Raw genomic sequence first — 18,998 nt, 5'->3', positions numbered from 1 at the left:
CTATGAACCGTGGCTTCCTAATAAGCTTTAACCAGATGAATGCATAGGATGTATAAGGAGTGTCTAAAATATCAGGATCTTGCCATGTCCTTCTGAGGACAAACAATTGTCTTACATTGACTTGACAGTGCATTTCCTCTGATGATTTCTGTGTTGAACTGTGAGCCTTTTCATTGTCTTTTAGACACAGGCATGGCTTAAGTAATTTTTACATTACCATGTTCTATATACTTCTATTATACTCTGAAATTAAGCATTGTCAGGTCTTCTGCTTCATTATTTTTTCTGTACCATGAAGGATGTTGGTAGGAGTTTAACGGTGCTGGTCCACTTTTTTTTTTTCTTTCCCATTTCAATGTATTGTACAACATTATCAGTGGTCAAAGGCTAAGCAATGTAGGCAGAAACAGATTTATATCACGAATCTACAAAATTGAGAAGGAATTTTCTTTTCCTAAAGCAAACACTTATTATTGACTGCAGAAGGATAGGAATATGGTGGGGAATGAGTATCAGTTCAGTTCATGCTTGTTTCACTCATCCACAGCTGAACAGTCTAAACCAATATTTCTAAGAAGCATGAAAAAGAATTTTCACTGCAATTACAACTGTGACCTGAAAACTGTTAGTGATGACTGCAGTATTCTTTTTAGCTTGTTTTGTTTTTAAATATTGTCTGAGTCCAAAACCAACCGTTCCAGGAGATAACAAGGACAAGAATAACAACAAAATATTGGCTTGTCTGCTCCTACTTGCCTCTTTTCTCACCCTGAATTGTTTTTCTCTTTACTGCATATTCTTGAAAAATTTTTAGCTTCAGAAATAGGCCTTTTGGTTGTCGTTTGATGAGTTGCACAGTGAACTTGCATATTCTGCTTGTGATATATCCCATAAAAATTATATGGGCATTCAGGATCACAATGTAAAGCAATTTCAGAAATTACTGGGATTGAGTGAGCATAGTAAAATTTTTAAATAGAAAATCTTTTGTTTTCAAGCCTTTGAATAAAGTGTAGGCATCTCCAAGTATTTTCAGTGGAACAGTAAGATTCATTTCTGTACTTGCACCTTAGATTTGCCAAGTTAATTTGGCTTGAAGTTTTGAAGTTCTTTTGCCCCTGTAGAAAACAGGGTAGGTACTTGACAGTATGCAGGAGGCCAAATTCATCCCTTCTGTAGTTCCACTGACTTAGCTGGAGCTAAACCAAGTTTAATCTACTCCAAAGATACAAAGGTAATTTTTTGCCACTTGTGAAAATAATGACAGTTTGCATGTGCTGTGCTCACATAACACCAAGAGTTGGTCTGCTACATCTGCAATAGCAGATACACTAGTAGCTTGAACTCTCATAATTTCTTAGGCTCCTCTTGTTATTCTCTCTGCTGCAGCTTCTCTTAGTAGAATTGGATATGTTTTACAAATGCACTGCTTGTTTTCTGTTTACAAGATTCTTTGCATGCCATCTGCTCAAGAGAAAGCCTAATGAAATAACACATGTTTTAATGAAGAGGAATATTCTTGGTTTCTTTGAAGAAGGATGAATTACAAAGTATCAACGTTTATTCAGCTGATCAGTTGAAATTCCAGTTTTTATCACTTGTAAGGATTATTAAAAAATATAATCTATTGCTGCATGGTAAGTATTGATTTTCCTCTTCATATAGTTGTGTCTGCATGAGAATAATACATAGAAATAATCAAGCCCATTATCTGACAGTATCATGCATCTTCACAGATAAATGCTGACAAGCATGGAAACACCTGTGATAACTCATTTAGCTTAGTGATAATCAGATCCTCAGAACTGATAATAATCAACCAGAACAGTATACAGAGCATAAGATGCATGGTGTAAGTCATGCACGCACTGTGGGACTTTCAGATGTGTTGCTCAGTTGTCTTATTTAAGATAACAGAGCTGAGCATTGAAAAATTAGGAAATGTTGCTGTAAAACTGCAGCTGCTTTTGTGCCTATTATAATAGTAGGTGACCTTGTAATTAATTAGTATTTTAGCTCACAGCCTCTGTCTCAGCCAGTGGATATGTAGGTAGTAATTTGGATTTCAGGGGGCTTTCCAGGCAGTGTATGACTGAGATATTTACTTGGTGTAATCTTTATTAACAACATAGTAAGTAATTATTTCTACATGGCATTTTTGATGATGCTCACAGCATTGTCGGTAAGTGGTACAGAGACATGAATCCTACATGAATAGGAGCCACTACAACAATTCTTTCCTGTATCTTTTTTTGCAGCTTATGAATGCAGGCACAAAAATGATAAAGTTCAGAAATGGGCACTGGCATTAAACTGAGACAATAAAGCCATAATTGCATTCACAGATGCAATCTTTTGTTGTGCATGGCTCTTACGGACTTCATTTGCTCTCATTTGTGCCCAACACTGTAGCAAAGCTAAAGACACTTCCACACACAGAAAATGAGAGATCAGCTGTGTGTCTTGTCCTGCACCACTCTCAGTCAGAAGCAGACATTCTGTCTAGTTTTGATAACATAATTTGTCTTCATCACAAGGCAATTCTTTCTTTTTCTCATTTCCTCTTGTTTTCTCTGTATTAGGACTTCCAATCTGCTGCCAAAGGGAAAAAAGATATCTTGTAGATCTATGTCAAAATGTATGAATACATGAATTAGAGTTTTCCTTCATGTTTTTTTATGGTAGCATCACTTGAGATCGTAACCTTAATGTCATTTACTCTCTGTTCTTGAGTGTTGATTTTTGTTGTTGTTAAATAAGTGGAAAAAATATATGTTTCATGAGGTGGGGTCACTAGCACACATAATGATCATCAGAAGATTGAATTCTTCAATTTCATTATTTGAGCTAATGAGCTTGCTAATAGTTCTGTGGATTGCAACACAGGATCAGCAACAAAGTCATGGGCATGAGAGGACCTGCTCTCAATGTTGTAGCCTGGCACATCATACCTGCACCTGACATGTTGCACCGTTTTGCAGTTTCTATAGGAACTTGGCAATACAGCCCATAGCAACAGGTTACAACCTGACTGCGCATTAATTAAATTGTTGCTAGACTTTAAAAAATACATATTATATATAATATCTTTTTCTTAAGCATTGGCAGAGCAACAAGTTGTGTTTCTGTAAGTTCACTGTTGAAAACACCTGAGCTCTACTTCCTGAAACTTAAGTTCATATAACAAAATTCAACTTGAGGCAGGCAGAAAGTTCCTGCATTGACATTTGACCTCTGGTATGATAAGAAGCTGACAATATCTGTTCACAAAAAGCATGGAGGAATCATGTGAAATGCTACTATTAGATGGAAGAAAAACTTTACAAATAAACACGTTGTAAAGCAAACATTTACGGAAGGAAAAATTTCCAAACATTTAACAGAATTTTCCCATGTAAGTAAGCAACATCACTGCAGAAGCCCAGACAGAGGGCAGGTTTTCTCACAGTGTAACAAAATGCTCAAATTGGATGGATCCCTGTTATGAAAAGGACAATGTTTGCTTCCCTTTGCATAGCTGGGAAAGCTTGGGAAGCAGCTTATGAGATTTCTGACAAAACAAGGAAGGGGAACAGTTGGCAGAAAAGCCTGCTTCTTATACCCGAGTCAAGCTAAACTGGCCCTTGCAAACAGGAGAAAGTTATTCTTTCTAGTGGATCTTGACATATAGGACTAGCAATCCTGCCAAAGGGAGGCAGTCCTTGACAGGAAGATTTTGTTAAGTAGGGCCTTCGCTGTTGGTCTAGCTTTCTGTCTCATTTCTACTTCAGTGTTATTTCTTTTTCTGTAACGTTCTTGATCATGGACACTCTATCCTTCAAAAACCCATAAGGCAGCAAAAACCTGTGTATTGTTTTTCATTACCTACAGTTCTTCTCACTTTGGCTACTAACTGAATGAAGCAGCACAAGGGAGAATCCAAGAGCAAAAGTCTGCAGCTTCTCAGAGAGCAGCCGAACAAGAGCTGTGTCTGTGATAACTTTTCCAGACAACTACCCAATGTCAAAGACTTCTTAAATATCTTCCCAGAAGAGCAAAGTATTTTCACTATTTGCTTCTGTTGGAAACAGATTCTCAGCCCACAAGTAGTGCAAGTTTCCAAGTGCATAAAAAATCTTTTTAAAGGAGGTCAATAACCAGTGTGCTGCATCTAAAACATAGTGCCCAGTTTTGGGACTCAATATCCATCACTGAAAAAACAGAGTGAGCTCAGTGGAGGGCAACAAAGATAGTAGCTTTCTGAAGCATGTTCACTGTAAGAAGATGCTGAAGTTATGACGCTTTACCAACCTGCAGAAGAGAAGAATGGTGGGGGCTAGTTACACCCTCCCTATACCTGCGAGGTTACCAAAAAGACAGAGCCAGCAGCCTCACTGTGGTACATAGTGGTAGGATGGCAGATAATTAGCATAAGTTGAACCAAGAGAAGTTCAAACTCTTGTAAAGAAAGCTTTTCCTCCAGAAGCCAAGCAGTGGATTAGATTTCTGTAAGACATTGTGCAGTTCTCATCCTTGGAGGTTTTCAGGATTGTGTTGGATAAAGCCTTGTTTAATCTGTCCTGACCTCATGGCTGACTCTGCTTTGAATAGATGGTTGGACCTCCTGAGGTCAACACAAAATTGGCCTGTTCTGCGATCCTATGGATCTCTTTAAGCTTAACAGTTCTCTCTACCCTACAGAAAGTAAGGGTCAGCCCAGCCTCTGCAGTAAAACTGAAGGAACTTTGCATTTTTTAATTACTATTTGCTTCCTTGGACTGCCAGTGGGCAGGCAGCTGATAGGTTGAATGGCAGAATCCCAGACATTTTCCCCTCATAAATTGCAAAAAAGCCTCAAACCCTTGTTGCCCTGCTGGAGGATAGCAGGCACACAGTATGTCATGCTTTCTGCTTCTACAAGAAAAGACCTCATTAATTCACCTCACCCATTAAAGCATGATTTACACTAGTGGAGGATGAGTTGGATTTGACTGTCTGCCATCTTCCATCCATTTACACCATATTTGACATGTTACTTTCTTTTCAAGAGCATTCTTTGATGTACAAAAACCTTCAAGTATGGCGCAGGACGAAGGCTGAAGATATGGACTATGCAAGAGGGACTGGAAAAGGAGCAAAATCCCCTTCTGTCCCACAGGTGCAGTCTGCGTGCTCACATAGCCCCCAACAAAAATTTAAAAAGAAAGAAAAAAGCACAATCATTTTCTTTAGAGGAGACTGAAGCGAGGCCTCATTGCAGTGTACAGCTTCCTCAGAAGGAACAGCCTCCTAGGAGCATGAATCATGACTTGCTGACAAGGAACCACATCTCTCCTCCTATTGTTTGTCCAAGGATGGGATGTAACCTGTAATTTGGAGGTGTTAGTCGCCCTGCTCAGAATCTTTCCTGCAAGGGGAATCATGCCAGAATGTACATCAAAGCACTTCAGCACAGCAGCAGATGAGTAAAGGATAACAATTAAGAAGGATTCTTCTAATTACCATCCTCAAATGATTGCATCACTGAGGTGAGGTGTGGCTTTAGAAAAGACTGCTGAGCACTGCCCCAGCTCTCCAGGAGCAGCAGTGTATGCATAAGCTGATGGTGCAGTTTGTATGCCGTTTCATTCCTACAAAGCCAAAAAACCTCTCTCTCCAACCCCCAGAGCAGAAGCTCAAACCTAAAATTCTTGTCATAAGAAGGGCATGCCAGGCTAAGGTTGATGCTTCATGATGACATTGCATGAGCCATTTCTTTGGTGGGACAAAGCAGAAGTGCAAGCTCTCAGCACATAGTAAGTTAGCAATTAAATGTCAACATGGAGAACAGGGCAAAAAATAGTTTTCAGCCTGAATTGAATGTCAAATAGCCAGCTAGAGAAGAGAAGCATTCAAACAGCCATAAAAGGCTGCCTTGTAGATTCATTTTTGTAGGAGACGCATGTGTGAAAGCCTGTATCCAGCAGTGGAAAAATCTCACTAATTATTATTGCCAGTGAAGTCTGGAAGCTGCCTACATGTTCTAGGTTCATTTAAAAGTGACTTTTGGTAGGAACCAAGGTTCTCAATGCTGACAGTTTGAATTAGGTCAGTTCAAATTAGGTCATTTCCTCAGAGCTGCCAAGAAGCAGAAACTGAAGAGGTTACTATTTTATAATCATCCTAATTATATAGTGGCTGTAGGCAAAAGCCACCCTCTTAACATAGAAACACAGAAGAGTCCAAGCTGGGTTTTACTTAGCTAGTGCTTGTGAATACTCTGTTGGACAAGCAGCTTTCCCCTGAGGGACAGAAATCCCCTCACCAGGCCCTCTTGGGGTCCCAACTAGACACTCCCCATAAACAGGAATTTGACTCACATTTAGCACTATGATTTCAGTCCCTATCACTCTTTTCTTTTCTATCTACCTCCCCTTCCTGTTGCTCCTAGCCAGATCCTGTGACACTCACTTGAACTGTAGATCCAGCAGGAAATGTAGAATAGGGCAGATGTACAACCAGTTCTTAAGAACTGTCTGCAAATGCTCTACAGTATTTGGGCTGACAGGTAAAAGGGATACAGAATCATCCCGATCCAGATAGCCTGTCAACATAAGTTCATGGTGTTGCTGCTGAAACATTTCTTTTTTCAGGTCATACTGTAGCTAAAAACAGTATCTCCCTGTCAGACATTTTCTACCCCCTTTAGAAATAAACTAATCGCTGAACTATAGTTCAGCAAATTGTCAGAATACAATCTGACAATTCTTCCCACAGTGAGTCTGTTAGGCTCACACCTTTCTTTTACTGGCAGCTTCTTCCAACATCTCTCACTGTTTCCACAGTTCAGGGATCTGCTGTTATTTTTTCCTTGCACTTGACTCAATTGTTAATATGCTAGGACTCCCTTAAAATGACAATATGCTAATATGCTGTACCACAGTTGTCCTTCCTAGCTCCACTATAAAAAGGAACCTCTTTTGTAGTGGTAAGTGTTGCTCCTGTGCAAAACCCAAGTTCTCTCCATGTTAATGCACTTTCTGACAACATCGCCAACCATGTAGCTAGCTTGAGGCCTCCCTTAATTTCTGAGGCAGACTAGGTCTGACTTTGAAAGTGGTCTAAAATATATATATATTTTTTAAGGAAAGCCTCAATCCAGTCCAAGAACTTTGTAAGATTTGGCCAAGTGGCAAGGACATATTTTGAGTACATAGCAGCAGATATGCTGTTTGTTTCTTGGAGCAAATTTCCGTATTTTATGTACGCCTTTTCCCAGCTGTCCTTGGCTAGCTTACAACAAATAAATAGCCGTATCTTCTAGTGCCTTGACTTCATTTTCCTTTGATTTTCCTCATAGCAGTGGATAGCAGGCACAACTTGTAGCAGCCTCAGAGCAATGCAGTACAAAGCTTATCAATGTTTCCTCATGAACACTGCAAAAACTAGCATCAAGTTATTCTTTGCCACGTGCATTTCAACAGCTCGTGCTATGTTTGCCTACCATTCATCTGATGGTTCAATGGTCAGTGTTATGTTAGTGCCTTACCCAGGACTTACACCCATTATCAGTTATCATCTCTTGAGATATGCCATTCCAAGCAAGTATCCTTCAGATACACCTGATCTGATTTGAAGATGAGAAACTCACCCTCTGCTCAGAGGGACAGTACAAGAAAGCCTTTTTTTAATTAAAAAAGTGGTATCACTTTTACTTAGAAGCAAATTCTTCAGGAAATCTACCTAGTTGCTGCCTGAAAAGCCAGCTGCCTCAGAAGCAGTTGTTTGAGATGTATCGATTTGATAACACCTTTAAGGTCTTAGCAGGACTGCAACCAGATATCACACCTATAATTCACATTTCTGCTAAAAGGAAAGTAATAATCAAGTAACCATCAGTAACTATAATCAGCTGTCTTTGAAAAAAAGATTTACAGAAAACTCAAACCAGCACATATAGAATGTTCAAGAAGGGCTGAAGGTTGGGTTGTAGTACTTCCAGAAAGAGTTTGATGGCAGACAACCATGAAACGTTACCATAAACACTGTAAGAAGGCAGTATTGTAAACTAAAGACTAGTGTGTACAGAAAATGCTCATTTAGGTTCTTTAGCAAACAGGTGCAAACATATCCTTCCAGGTATTCAGTTGAATTCTACATCAGTTTGAGAGCTACCACCACAGCTCATGCTATTCACCTGCACTCCTGCTATCAACAACATTCTCTCATGAGCTTATAACTGAGTTAATTCAAGTCTAAACTAAATGCATGCTTCCCACTTCCTTTAGAGTGATCTTTTTTAAGAAGGCAGTATGTACTAGAGAACAGATTACAGAGGAAAGCTTGTATTTGCATAAGGCTTTGAATTTATCAACAAGGCAAGACATCCAGATATTAATCTATTGCTACAGTTAGAGCCCCAAACCTCCACAGTTCTGACACTTCCCATGTCAAAAGAGAACCTCTTTATGAGAGAAAAGTGGGAAGTGCTGAAAAATTTAAAATACACAGATGGCAAACACCAGAAACTCCTAAGAACATATATGAGGTGCTAGAGCTGAATATAGCATGCAGGTATAGCACAGCAACTGGCAAAGCTCTGAGGTTTGTATCCCACCAGGAGGTATTTTAAACACTATAAAGGCCATTTAGATTGCAAGGATAGGAAAACTACTAACTTTTCAGCTAGGGTTTCCACAATAGCACAGCTGCTCTGTCCCATTTTTCACTTTTAGTCTGAAACACAACAGCCACAGTGCTTGTCGCTGCTATGAGCAGCGACTGCAGAGTAGTACATTAACTTCTAGTAGAACTTGTGTTCCCTCCCCAGAATTAGAGATTTGGCCTTTAAGACTGTGTACATCAGTAGTTCTGGATAGACAACGCACAAAGTCAGCTACTGAGAAAAATCGTGTGAGTACACGCTATAGGAATTTGCTTTATCAAGACACTGAGGCCATATCAGATGCCAGGGGATAGAGTTATGCCAGGACACAAGCTAAGAAAGCCCACCTGGCATCAGAGTAGAGCCCAGCACAGCAGGGTACCACTGCCTGTGTATCGTTAGTATGACAGTTATCCTCTAACATCCTATATGAAGATGATGTTGCAGTGGTACAAAAAACATTATAACTGGTTTTGTTCAAGCACTGAAAAAGGGAGAAATTATGAGATCTTCCACAGTATGTACCAATAAAGCAAATCATGAAAGATCTTTGCATTCTTTGGAATTGTCTTCTAAAATTACATCAAAATAAACATAAAATGACTGAATGGTTCAGGTAGGAAAAGACCTTTAAAGAACATATACTTTCAACCCCCTGCCATGGGCAGGGACATCTCTCACTAGACCAAATTGCTCAGAGCCCCATACAATCAGGCTCTGCTCCATCAATGATTTTCCCCAAACATAAAATACACCTTACTCTTTATTAAGTATCAAATTGCCTTAAACATAAATATACCCAAATTATTTAAATTTCAAGAAAAACAGATGGTTTGTGTACAGTATTCATCTTGAGTCAAATATAACTTTATCATTTTAACCTATAGCATAAAAAGCAAACCTATATCAGTACCAAATAAAGCATTAAAAAGGTAACATGCAATTTTCTTTTAGAAATGCTTTGAGAACACTAGAGTTAATGACAGATTTTATAGTGCAGACACCTTGAATTTACAGCCCTTAGACCATTTCTCTGTTTCTGCGGATAGCACAGCAAAGAACCATACTGAATATCATGCCAAAAATCTGTAAAGAAAACAAACTCATTAGAAATCAGAATGGGGAAAAAAACATTCTTATCAAGATGCAAAAAAGCATAGATACTTCCTGGCTCAAAATGCATGCTAACAACTTATTTTGCAGTTTATGCCCCCAGGCCTCCTTTCACTCTGATCCCCAAATTTCAGCTAATTCTCACTAATCCCCCTTACCCTCAGTACTTCAAAACAGATCAAATACAAATTCAAGTCAATCTCTTAAAGACTGAATCTTCCCAACGTACGTTGTTGCATCTGCATCATATTTACCTCCCAAGAAAGGAAACAAGTGCAAGTTTTCTTATTAGCGCTGTTATTTCAGACTCCTGGTCAATTACAGAGGAAATAAACTGTTCATATTGCTAAGCCTATGTTTGCAACCTGCACACCCCACACTCACTCAATACAAGTTAACCAATGCTAAAGCTACAAGGAGGCAGATCCTAATCCAAAGTAGCATAGCGTCCCTAGGCACCCCACCCATCAAGTTGTTTCAAGGACCCACAGCATACAACTTCATCTTACTGGTACTCATGATTAGCAGAACAGGCTCACAGACTGTAGTTAATGTCAGGCACTGTTCAATAGACTTGTACTCAAAGCAGCCTTGGCCAGGCAGCAACCCCATAACCTGCAAACTCACCATTATCACAGCAATACCAAGGCCAACTGCTCCAATGACATTCAGTTTTGTATTAAAGACATCACCAATGGCTTTAGGGCATGGCTGAAAGGAAACCATATTTGTTAGCATTTCATGCATAGTGAAACACTGATTTGTTTGCTTGTTTGAGCTTATCTGCTCAACCTGTCACGAGAGGTGTTCCCCAGGGGCCGGTGCTGGGGCCTGTCCTCTTCAAGATCTTTACTGATGACCTGGATGAGGGCACTGAGTGCACCCTCAGTAAGTTTGCAGATGACACCAAGTTGGCTGGAAGTGTTGATCTGCCTGAGGGTAGCAAGGCCCTACAGAGGGATTTGGACAGGCTGGATAGCTAGGCTGAAGCCAATGGGATGAGTTTCAACAAGGCCAAATGCCAGGTCCTGCACTTTGGCTGCAAAAACCCCAGGCAACACTACAGGCTTGGGGTGGAGTAGTTGGAAGGTTGCGTAGAGGACCTGGGGGTACTGATTGATGCTCGGCTGAACAGGAGCCAGCAGTGTGGCCCAGGTGGCCAAGAAGGCCAATGGCATCTAGGCTTGCATCAGGAACGGTGTTGCCAGCAGGGACAGGGAAGTGATTGTCCCCCTGTACTCAGCTCTGGCGAGGCCGCACCTCGAGTACTGAGTCCAGTTTTGGGCCCCTCACTGCAAGAAAGACATTGAGGCCCTGGAGCAGGTTCAAAGACGGGCAACAAAGCTGGTGAGGGATCTGGAGCACAGGCCATATGAGGAGCAGCTGAAGGAGCTGGAATTGTTCAGTCTGGAGAAGAGGAGGCTCAGGGGAGACCTTACTGCTCTCTGTAATTACCTGAAGGGAGGCTGTAGTGAGCTGGAGGTCAGCCTCTTCTCTTGTGTAACTGGTGATAGAACTAGAGGGAATGGCTCCAAGCCATGCCAGGGAATATTTAGGCTGGACGTTAGGAAATACTGCTTTTCTGAAAGAGTGGTCAGGCACTGGAATGGGCTGCCCAGGGAGGTGGTGGAATCACCAACCCAGGAGGTCAGTGGAAGGAACGTTTGGATTTTGTGTTGAGGGACATGGTTGTGTGAGAACTATTGGTGATAGGTGGATGGTTGGACTGGACTTGTAGGTCTTTTCCAACCTTGGTTATTCTGTGAACTATAAAAGTGCCTCTCCTCTCTGTGGCACTGCAGCACTATTTCAACACTGGAATCTGATTCAGAGAATTTGTTTATGATATAACCACTCAAGCAAGACACCAGTGCACTATCTATCCTATCTCCTGTTTTCAAAAATGCCAAATTTCTCACTGAAATTTCAGACTTGCTCCCTTCTCATGTTCTCCTCCCAAAGGAAGAGAGGCAACAGCATTAGGGCATATCAAGAAGTCACTTTATGGTAGCAGCAGTCCTGACAACAGAACTCTGGAGTGTGTTATGTGAAGTTTTTGCATTAATTTGTTCATCGTGCCCCTGAATTTAATGACATAGGCCTCAACACCATACATCTGCATGTATCTACAAAGTACTGATTTCCCGCTCATCTCACTTGTTCCTTCTACAGGGAGACTGTATGTTTTGTACAAGTGGATTGACTGTGTGGATAGGCTGCCTATCAAGAATGACAGGCATTTTTAATGGACTGGAAGGTTTTATTCAGAGAACTGTTTCTCATTCTCATTTGGTAGAATGACTGAAGAGTTAAGTCATGAGTTACCATTGTAGTAAGTGACTCAGGCAAGGTCTTCTTTGGACAGGTGTCCATCAACTGCTGCTCAAGACCTCCAGTAATACCACAGCAGTTCAGCTACAACAGAAAACAGGAAGAGAAAACCAAGTTACATTTTTTTTTTCCCCCCTCTCCATACTTGCTTAAAAAAAGATCTAGATTACATTAGCTATTATTACAGATCTTACGTAGTTTGCTTAGAAGTCCTGCAAATCTGATTAATGTAAAAGGATTTTAAAACAAGGTTTATAGCAAAATATAAGATTCCAAAAGTAAGAACTTAATCTCATTAAATATACACATGTACACATTTTGGGGGGAGCTTGGTACTTCTTGTAGGCAAAAGATAACTTTTTAAACACATGCAACTACATATATTGTGGTACTTTCAGATCAGTGCTAGAACTCTAGAGTTTCTCAGCTTGCTTTTAAATTTATTTAGGAAAAGAACTAGTCCTACTGATTTCAAAGGGAAAAAAAGTATACCATTAGTGAATTCAGTATACAAGAGCTGCATTTCTTACCAATTCTCCTTTGGTTTCTTCTAGTTAGTAAGGTACTAGATTTGTACAGGATTCTGGATTTATTAGAAAACAGTGTCAAACAGTATAACTACCTAGTTTAATATTAACTATGTTTACTTACAGCAAAATGGAATGCTTTCAAGGTTTCTCTGGCAGCTGGTTGAGATCTCTTTTCATAGGTTTCTCTGTAGAAATCCTGTAACTCTTCAACAACCTACAAGATAGATAGTCGTATTCTATTAATGTTTTACCTTGATTAATAACTTGTTTTGGATAGAGTAGTCATTAAAATTTCTACAATTTACAATACACGGCCTTTTGACATATAGAAATAGAGAGCGGAAACTGGGTGGACAGCATTACTCACCTGGAACAAGTAAGCCTAAATGGTGTACTCACATTAAAACATTGACCCAAACAGATAAGCTTCACAGATTCCCTTCAGAACTAGGAGCTTCTAAGAGGATTGAGAAAACTAAGTTTTCCCCATTAGTTACACAGAATTATTTCCTACTCATTGCTGTACTCCAGAAGTCACTACAACCCCCAGCTGCATAATATAAGCAGCAAAACAATCCTGAACCAAGAACTCAGTTTGGAAATAAAAAAAAATCTGAGCATTAAAAAGCAGAACTGAATTATATTCTACAAAGTATATCCAAAGAGTTTCAATTATTTTTGCTATTTTTAAATGTTTGCCAAAAAGTCTAGAGCCAAACCTACATTAGAGTTTCCTTGGCATAGGAAGCCAATACATCTACCAACATTTCTATTCTTGCAGTCTGCATCACCTTCCATTGGCTTGCTTTGCTTACATGATGCTGGTGATTCAGCATAAAGCCCTCCTATTTCTGAGATGCTAGAGCAGCAATAATCTGTGGTACTCCCAGCCTGACTGGTATGGAAGGCCTCACCACAGGATCTGCACCAAAACTGCAGCCAGCTCGATGCCTTACTGTTATGTAAACTCATACATAGTGACAAGGCAATATTCAGAGCACATGAACATCCATAGTGGTAAAGGAGATACCTGAGGAGGAGATAGCAACTGGAGGCACGAATACAGAACAGTCATGGCTTAGATACGATATTCAGCCTTTAACAGCAAGCTCCTTCCTAGAAATTTTAAGACCTTACCGAAGGCTTGCTTCACTTCACAGTGAAGTGAATTGAAGCAGACATTCAGAAGGCACCTGTAAGGGACAATAGCACCTTGGATTCTGGCCCCTCTGCTACAGTCTTTTTAATTCAGTAATTAGTTTCTCATATTTGGCTGCAACAAGCCTTCTCCCTCCTCCTCCAAATTAAAATAGATTATCAATATTTGATTATTACTGGTACATTTTTCACTAGACATCTACATTTGAACAGGCACGAGTCCTCAAATTTAAAAAGAAGCACAAAGCCAGTAGGAACAGCACTTGATGCACTTAAACCCAACTGGACAAGGGCCTGCTGGGCCCCATGCCAGGTGGAAGTGAAATAGCTGGGGCGAAACGCAGAAGGACGTTTGCTTGCTGGGCCAAAACCCAGAAGAAAGATAGCTTGATGGGCCAGAAGTAAGAAGGAATGGGGCTTTCTGGTCCAAAATGCAGAAGGAAGGAGACTTTTTGGACATACACAGGATGTAGGGGACTTGCTGCTCTGAAACACAGAAGGTGGGGGGCTTGCTGTCCACATACCCAAATGGAAGGGGGTTTGTTTGGTCCTTACCCAGAAGAAAGGGGGCTTACTAGGCCCCAAGCAAGAAGGAAGTGAATTTGCTGTGTACAAAACCAGAAGGAATTAAACTAGCATGCTGAAACCCAGAAGGAAGGCATCCTGGTTTAAAAGCCAATAGGAAGTTGTCTTGCTGAGCCAAAAAGCAGAAGGATGGAGGCCAGCCATATTGAAAGCTAGAAGGAATAGGCCTGCTGAGTCCAAAGGCTGTAGGACCAGAATTTACTGTGCCCAAATGCTGAAAGAAGTTGCTTGCTGGGCTGAGACATAGATGGAAGGTGCTTGCTGGGCAAAAATCTATAAGGGAGAGATTTTCTGCACAGAAACCCCAGAAGGACAGTATTAAAGGTTAAGAAAACTACAATATCATTTAAGACCTGTAGCTTTGGGAAAAATATTTGCATTTAGAAGCTGTGACATTGAAAGAATAAGAAACTAACATACATGGCCTTTCAAGTGAAGAACACTCACTCTGAGGTCTCAGATAAGGTTTTGTTGATCACTTTGGTTGTTACTTAACAGCTACCTACCTTTTCTTTATTTGCAAATCCCCAGATGGCAGTAGCAATTTCAAGGGCAAAAATCACAAAAAGGAAGACGAAGAACTAGAAGAGCAAGATCACATCATTAACCAACACCATAACACCAAAAAAAAGAAAAAAAAAAAAACAAAAGCCAACAGTAGCAGACATCCTTGAAAGCTTGTCTGGTCCCCAGTGTTAAGCCTTGTGGGAATTATCACTCAATCTGTTTTTAGCTGAAGTTCTGAAACTCTGGTTGAAAACAGGGAATAGGACATACATTCAACACTTCCTTCTCACAGCATCAGTAAGCTTGGCTATGTTTTCTAAGGAGGAGTCCTGCTTTTTTGATCAGTGTTAATTAAAGCCAATTATTTGTTAATTCAGACTTGAAGTTACACAGGTCACACAGACATCATATAGTTAACATGCTTTCTCTGGTTTGTCACCCTTATTGCTCTACAAGTCGTAACTTAATACCTAGCATGCCACCTGAGAGCCTAACTTCAGTGCTGATAGTCACTTGTTTCTAACACAAATAGAAGTAACACCATATTCAACTAGCAGTTTCAGAACACTGATGACTTAAAGGCACTTTAAAAAGAGGTGTCCATTATGGTAATTCTGAACTAGCGGCATAATTTTGCAAGAAAGGTAAAGCTTTACAAATCATTATACAGGAAGTGAATTATTTTTCCACCAGCTATATTAGTCCTATTAACCATATTTGAATTAATAGTTCCACAATAGGCACAAACATACTTGAACTCAGTAAGTCCCAGCAGTCTAAAAACAATGGGGTTACTCTCTGACAACTGACTTGAAGAACACTTGTCAACTAGACTACTTCACACAGTGATTATGAACAGCAGAAGTTTTCTGCTTTGAGGAGCTTATAATACTCCAGTACTGGTCTCAAATATCTCAACAAAGCATTCAGAATTTAGGACTGTTTAATAAACAGCATTAATCTTACCAAAATTTTAGTCCTGCATTCACACATTCTCCAATTCTCTTGATACACCTCAGTGTCTGAATGTCATTAACTTGGTCATTTTGCATTCAAATGTAACATACGTTTTGATTTAGTGCCAGAAATGGAAACTAAATATCATTATTTAAATATTTTATCATTATGTATATGACCATAAATTAAAACATTGTGAGACCCATCCAATTAGCATCTGTTCCCTTTTACTCTACAGCCAATATTATCCTTCCTTTCTGATCAGAAAGCTAAGTTTAAACACTACTTTGTTAAGCACTCATGCTTACCAGTCCAAGCATACATTGTGATTCCTGCAACGCACCACAGCATCCCAAGAAGCCAACCAGCATCATGAGTGCACCAGCTCCAATTAGTATGTAAATTCCTAGAAAGGAAACAAAAATTCATACAAACTAGTTGAATCCTCAGCAGCAAGTTAGTTGCTTTATAAATAGCTTTTAAAAAATTTGTTGTTTTCAGCAAAAAGGGGGTGAACTTAATTTTCAAAGTAAACTTCCCCACAAACTTTTCAGTACCTATTCTCCTAATGGAAGTGGACAGTACAATCTGTTAAAGCTTTAAATGCTTTTGTACCCTACTTGTCTGTCAAGAATTGCCAAATTATTTTACCAGCCACAGTGTCATATTCAGCTGCCTAATTTAACAGCTAAAAGAAATTCAAAATCTTCTGCCTTTTTGAAAGCAGATACTTCTTTAAATCAAGTGGTTAAACCTATAGACCATTTTGCCCAGAATTTAAGTAGCAAGTGTTAAAGAGGAGGGAGCAAACGGTTCTGGACTAAGTATTTCTATGCCCAAATATCTCCTAATCTTGGGAACTATCAAGTTAAGAATTACAGCCCTTCAGCTGCTAGCTATTAAAAGCATTAAGAGATAGCTAAGAAAACACAAGTCCCATGGGATGGATGACAAGTATCACTTAGGTGGTGAAAAATGGTTAAAAAAAAATTAACACAACACATGTAAAATTACTTTGACATTCCATAGAATCATAGAATGGCCTGGGTTGAAAAGGACCACAATGATCATCTAGTTTCAACCCCCCTGCTATGTGCAAGGTGGCCAACCACTGGACAAGGCTGTCCAGAGCCACATCCTGCCTGGCCTTGAATGGGCTCCAGGGATGAGGCATCCACAACCTCATTTTGCAACGCAAGCATGTCACCACCCTCTGTGTGTAAAGCCTCCTAATATTAATCTAAATCTTCCCTATCTTAGTTTAAAACCATTCCCCCTTGTCCTATCACTACCCACCCTTGTAAACAGATGTAACCCTTCCAGTTTATATGCTCCCTTCAAATACTGGAAGGCCACAATGAGGTCTCCCTGAAGCCTTTTTTTTTGTTTTGTTTTTTCCAAGCTAAACAAGCCCAGTTCCCTCAACCCTTCTTCACAAGATACGTGCTCCAGCCCTCTGATCATCTTAGTGGCCCTCCTCTGGACCTGTTCCAAGTGGTCCACTTCCTTCTCATGCTGGGGGTCCCAGGCCTGGACGCAGTACTGCAGATGGTGCCTCACAAGAACTGAGTAGAGAGGGACAATCACCTCCCTCTCCCTGATAACTATTCCTCTTTTAATGCAGCCCAGAACATAGTTGGCCTTCCAGGCTGCAATCGTATACTGCTGGTTCATATCCAGCTTCTCTTTCTATCAATACAGACAAGAATTACAGTTCTTGTGTTCAGAGACCCAATCCATCACATCCCTATCTCCAAATTGGAGGAATGTAGATTTGATGGGTGGACCACTTAATGGATAAAAAAATTGGTTGAAAGGCCACAGACAGAGGGAGGTCATCAATACCTCTATGTCCAGGCGGAGGCCGGTAATGAGCGGCATCCCCTAGGGGTCTCTCTTGGGACCAGTACTCTTTAACATCTTTATCAGTGACATCAATGACAGAATCGAGTGCACCCTCAGCAAATTTCCTGATGACACCAAGCTGAGTGGTGCGGTTGACAAGGTAGAAGGAAGGGATGCCATTCAGAGGGATCTTGAGAGGCTAGAAAGGCAAGCCCGGGTGAATCTGATGAGGTTCAACACAGCAAAGTGCAGAGTTTTGCACTTGGGACTGAGGAATCCCAGGCATCCATACAGACTGGAAGGAGCAGTCCTTCCAGACAGCACCCCTGCAGAAGAGGACCCGGGGGTCCTGATGGATGAAAAACTTAACATGAGCCAGCAGTGTGCTCTTGCAGCTCAGAAAGCGAATGGTATCCTGGGCTCCATCAGAAGAGGGTTGGCCAACAGGGACAGGGAGGTGATTGTCCCCCTCTACTCCGCTCTTGTGAGGCCCCATCTGGACTACTGTGTCCAAGCGTGGAGCCCCCAGTACCAGAAAGACATGGAGCTGGTGGAGAGGGTCCAGAGGAGAGCCACAAAACTGATCAGGGGACTGGAGCACCTCCCCTACGAGCACAGGCTGAGGGAGCTGGGCTTGTTCAGCCTGGAAAAAAGAAGGCTGCAGGGTGACCTCATTGCAGCCTTTCAATACCTAAAGGGAGCCTACAAATAAGAGGGGAATCAAGTCTTTGAAAGCATTGATACTGCAGGACAAGGGGAAATGGTTTTAAGTTGAGGGAGGGGAGATTTAGGTTGGATGTCAGGGGGAAATTCTTTACAGAGAGAGTGGTGAGGTACTGGAACAGGCTGCTCAGAGAGGTTGTGGATGCCCTGTCCTTGGAGGTGTTCAAGGCCAGATTGGATGGAGCCCCAGGCAGCCTGGTCTAGTATTGGCAGCCTTGCTGTGGCAGGGGGGTTGCAGATTCATGATCCTTGAGGTCCCTTCCAAGCAGGGCCATTCTGTGATTCTTTAATAAACAAGTAAGTATTACCTGCCAAAATAAACATCTAACTTGATTAAGTCTATGTAAATGATTATTCTTATCAACAATTACAGCACTTTCTAAACTCAGTTGAAATTCTTCCCATTGTGGGGGGAAAGAATTCATAAGAACCTCTTATTTTAAATTTTACTTATAGTAGAATAGAAGGCCTTTGAGGTAATTTCATAGAACCATAGAATGCTTTTGCTTGGAAGGGATCTTGGAGTTCCTATCCTCCTGCTATGGGCATGAGTCATCTTCAATACCTGTAAGGATGAGGCACCCACAACTTCTCTGGCCAGCCTGTCCCAGTGTCTCACCACTCTG

At 40.7% G+C, this 18,998-nt stretch overlaps 1 protein-coding gene across 6 annotated transcripts in view; it reads right to left on the bottom strand.

The window, feature by feature from the left end:
• CD9 (CD9 molecule) overlaps positions 1-18,998 on the bottom strand; it is a 45,031-nt gene that overhangs the window by 6,348 nt on the left and 19,685 nt on the right. For 3 of the 6 annotated variants that reach the window (XM_042889599.1, XM_042889603.1, XM_042889604.1), the window contains 6 exons: positions 16,113-16,210; positions 14,847-14,921; positions 12,719-12,811; positions 12,062-12,151; positions 10,364-10,447; positions 8,288-9,709 (listed from right to left, as the gene is read on the bottom strand). In XM_042889599.1, the coding sequence (XP_042745533.1) occupies positions 9,644-9,709; positions 10,364-10,447; positions 12,062-12,151; positions 12,719-12,811; positions 14,847-14,921; positions 16,113-16,210 (506 nt within the window). In that variant the 3' untranslated portion in view covers positions 8,288-9,643. Of the gene's footprint in view, positions 1-2,100; positions 2,596-8,287; positions 9,710-10,363; positions 10,448-12,061; positions 12,152-12,718; positions 12,812-14,846; positions 14,922-16,112; positions 16,211-18,998 lie in introns of those variants that run through there. The other 3 variants (XM_042889600.1, XM_042889601.1, XM_042889602.1) reach the window with 3 other exon arrangements.

Source organism: Lagopus leucura, unplaced genomic scaffold, assembly GCF_019238085.1.
Source record: "Lagopus leucura isolate 7727_CA_CO unplaced genomic scaffold, USGS_WTPT01 Super-Scaffold_100159, whole genome shotgun sequence".
NCBI lineage: Eukaryota > Metazoa > Chordata > Aves > Galliformes > Phasianidae > Lagopus > Lagopus leucura.
Note: the sequence above shows the minus strand (reverse complement) of the source record. Positions and strands in the feature narration are given on the sequence as shown.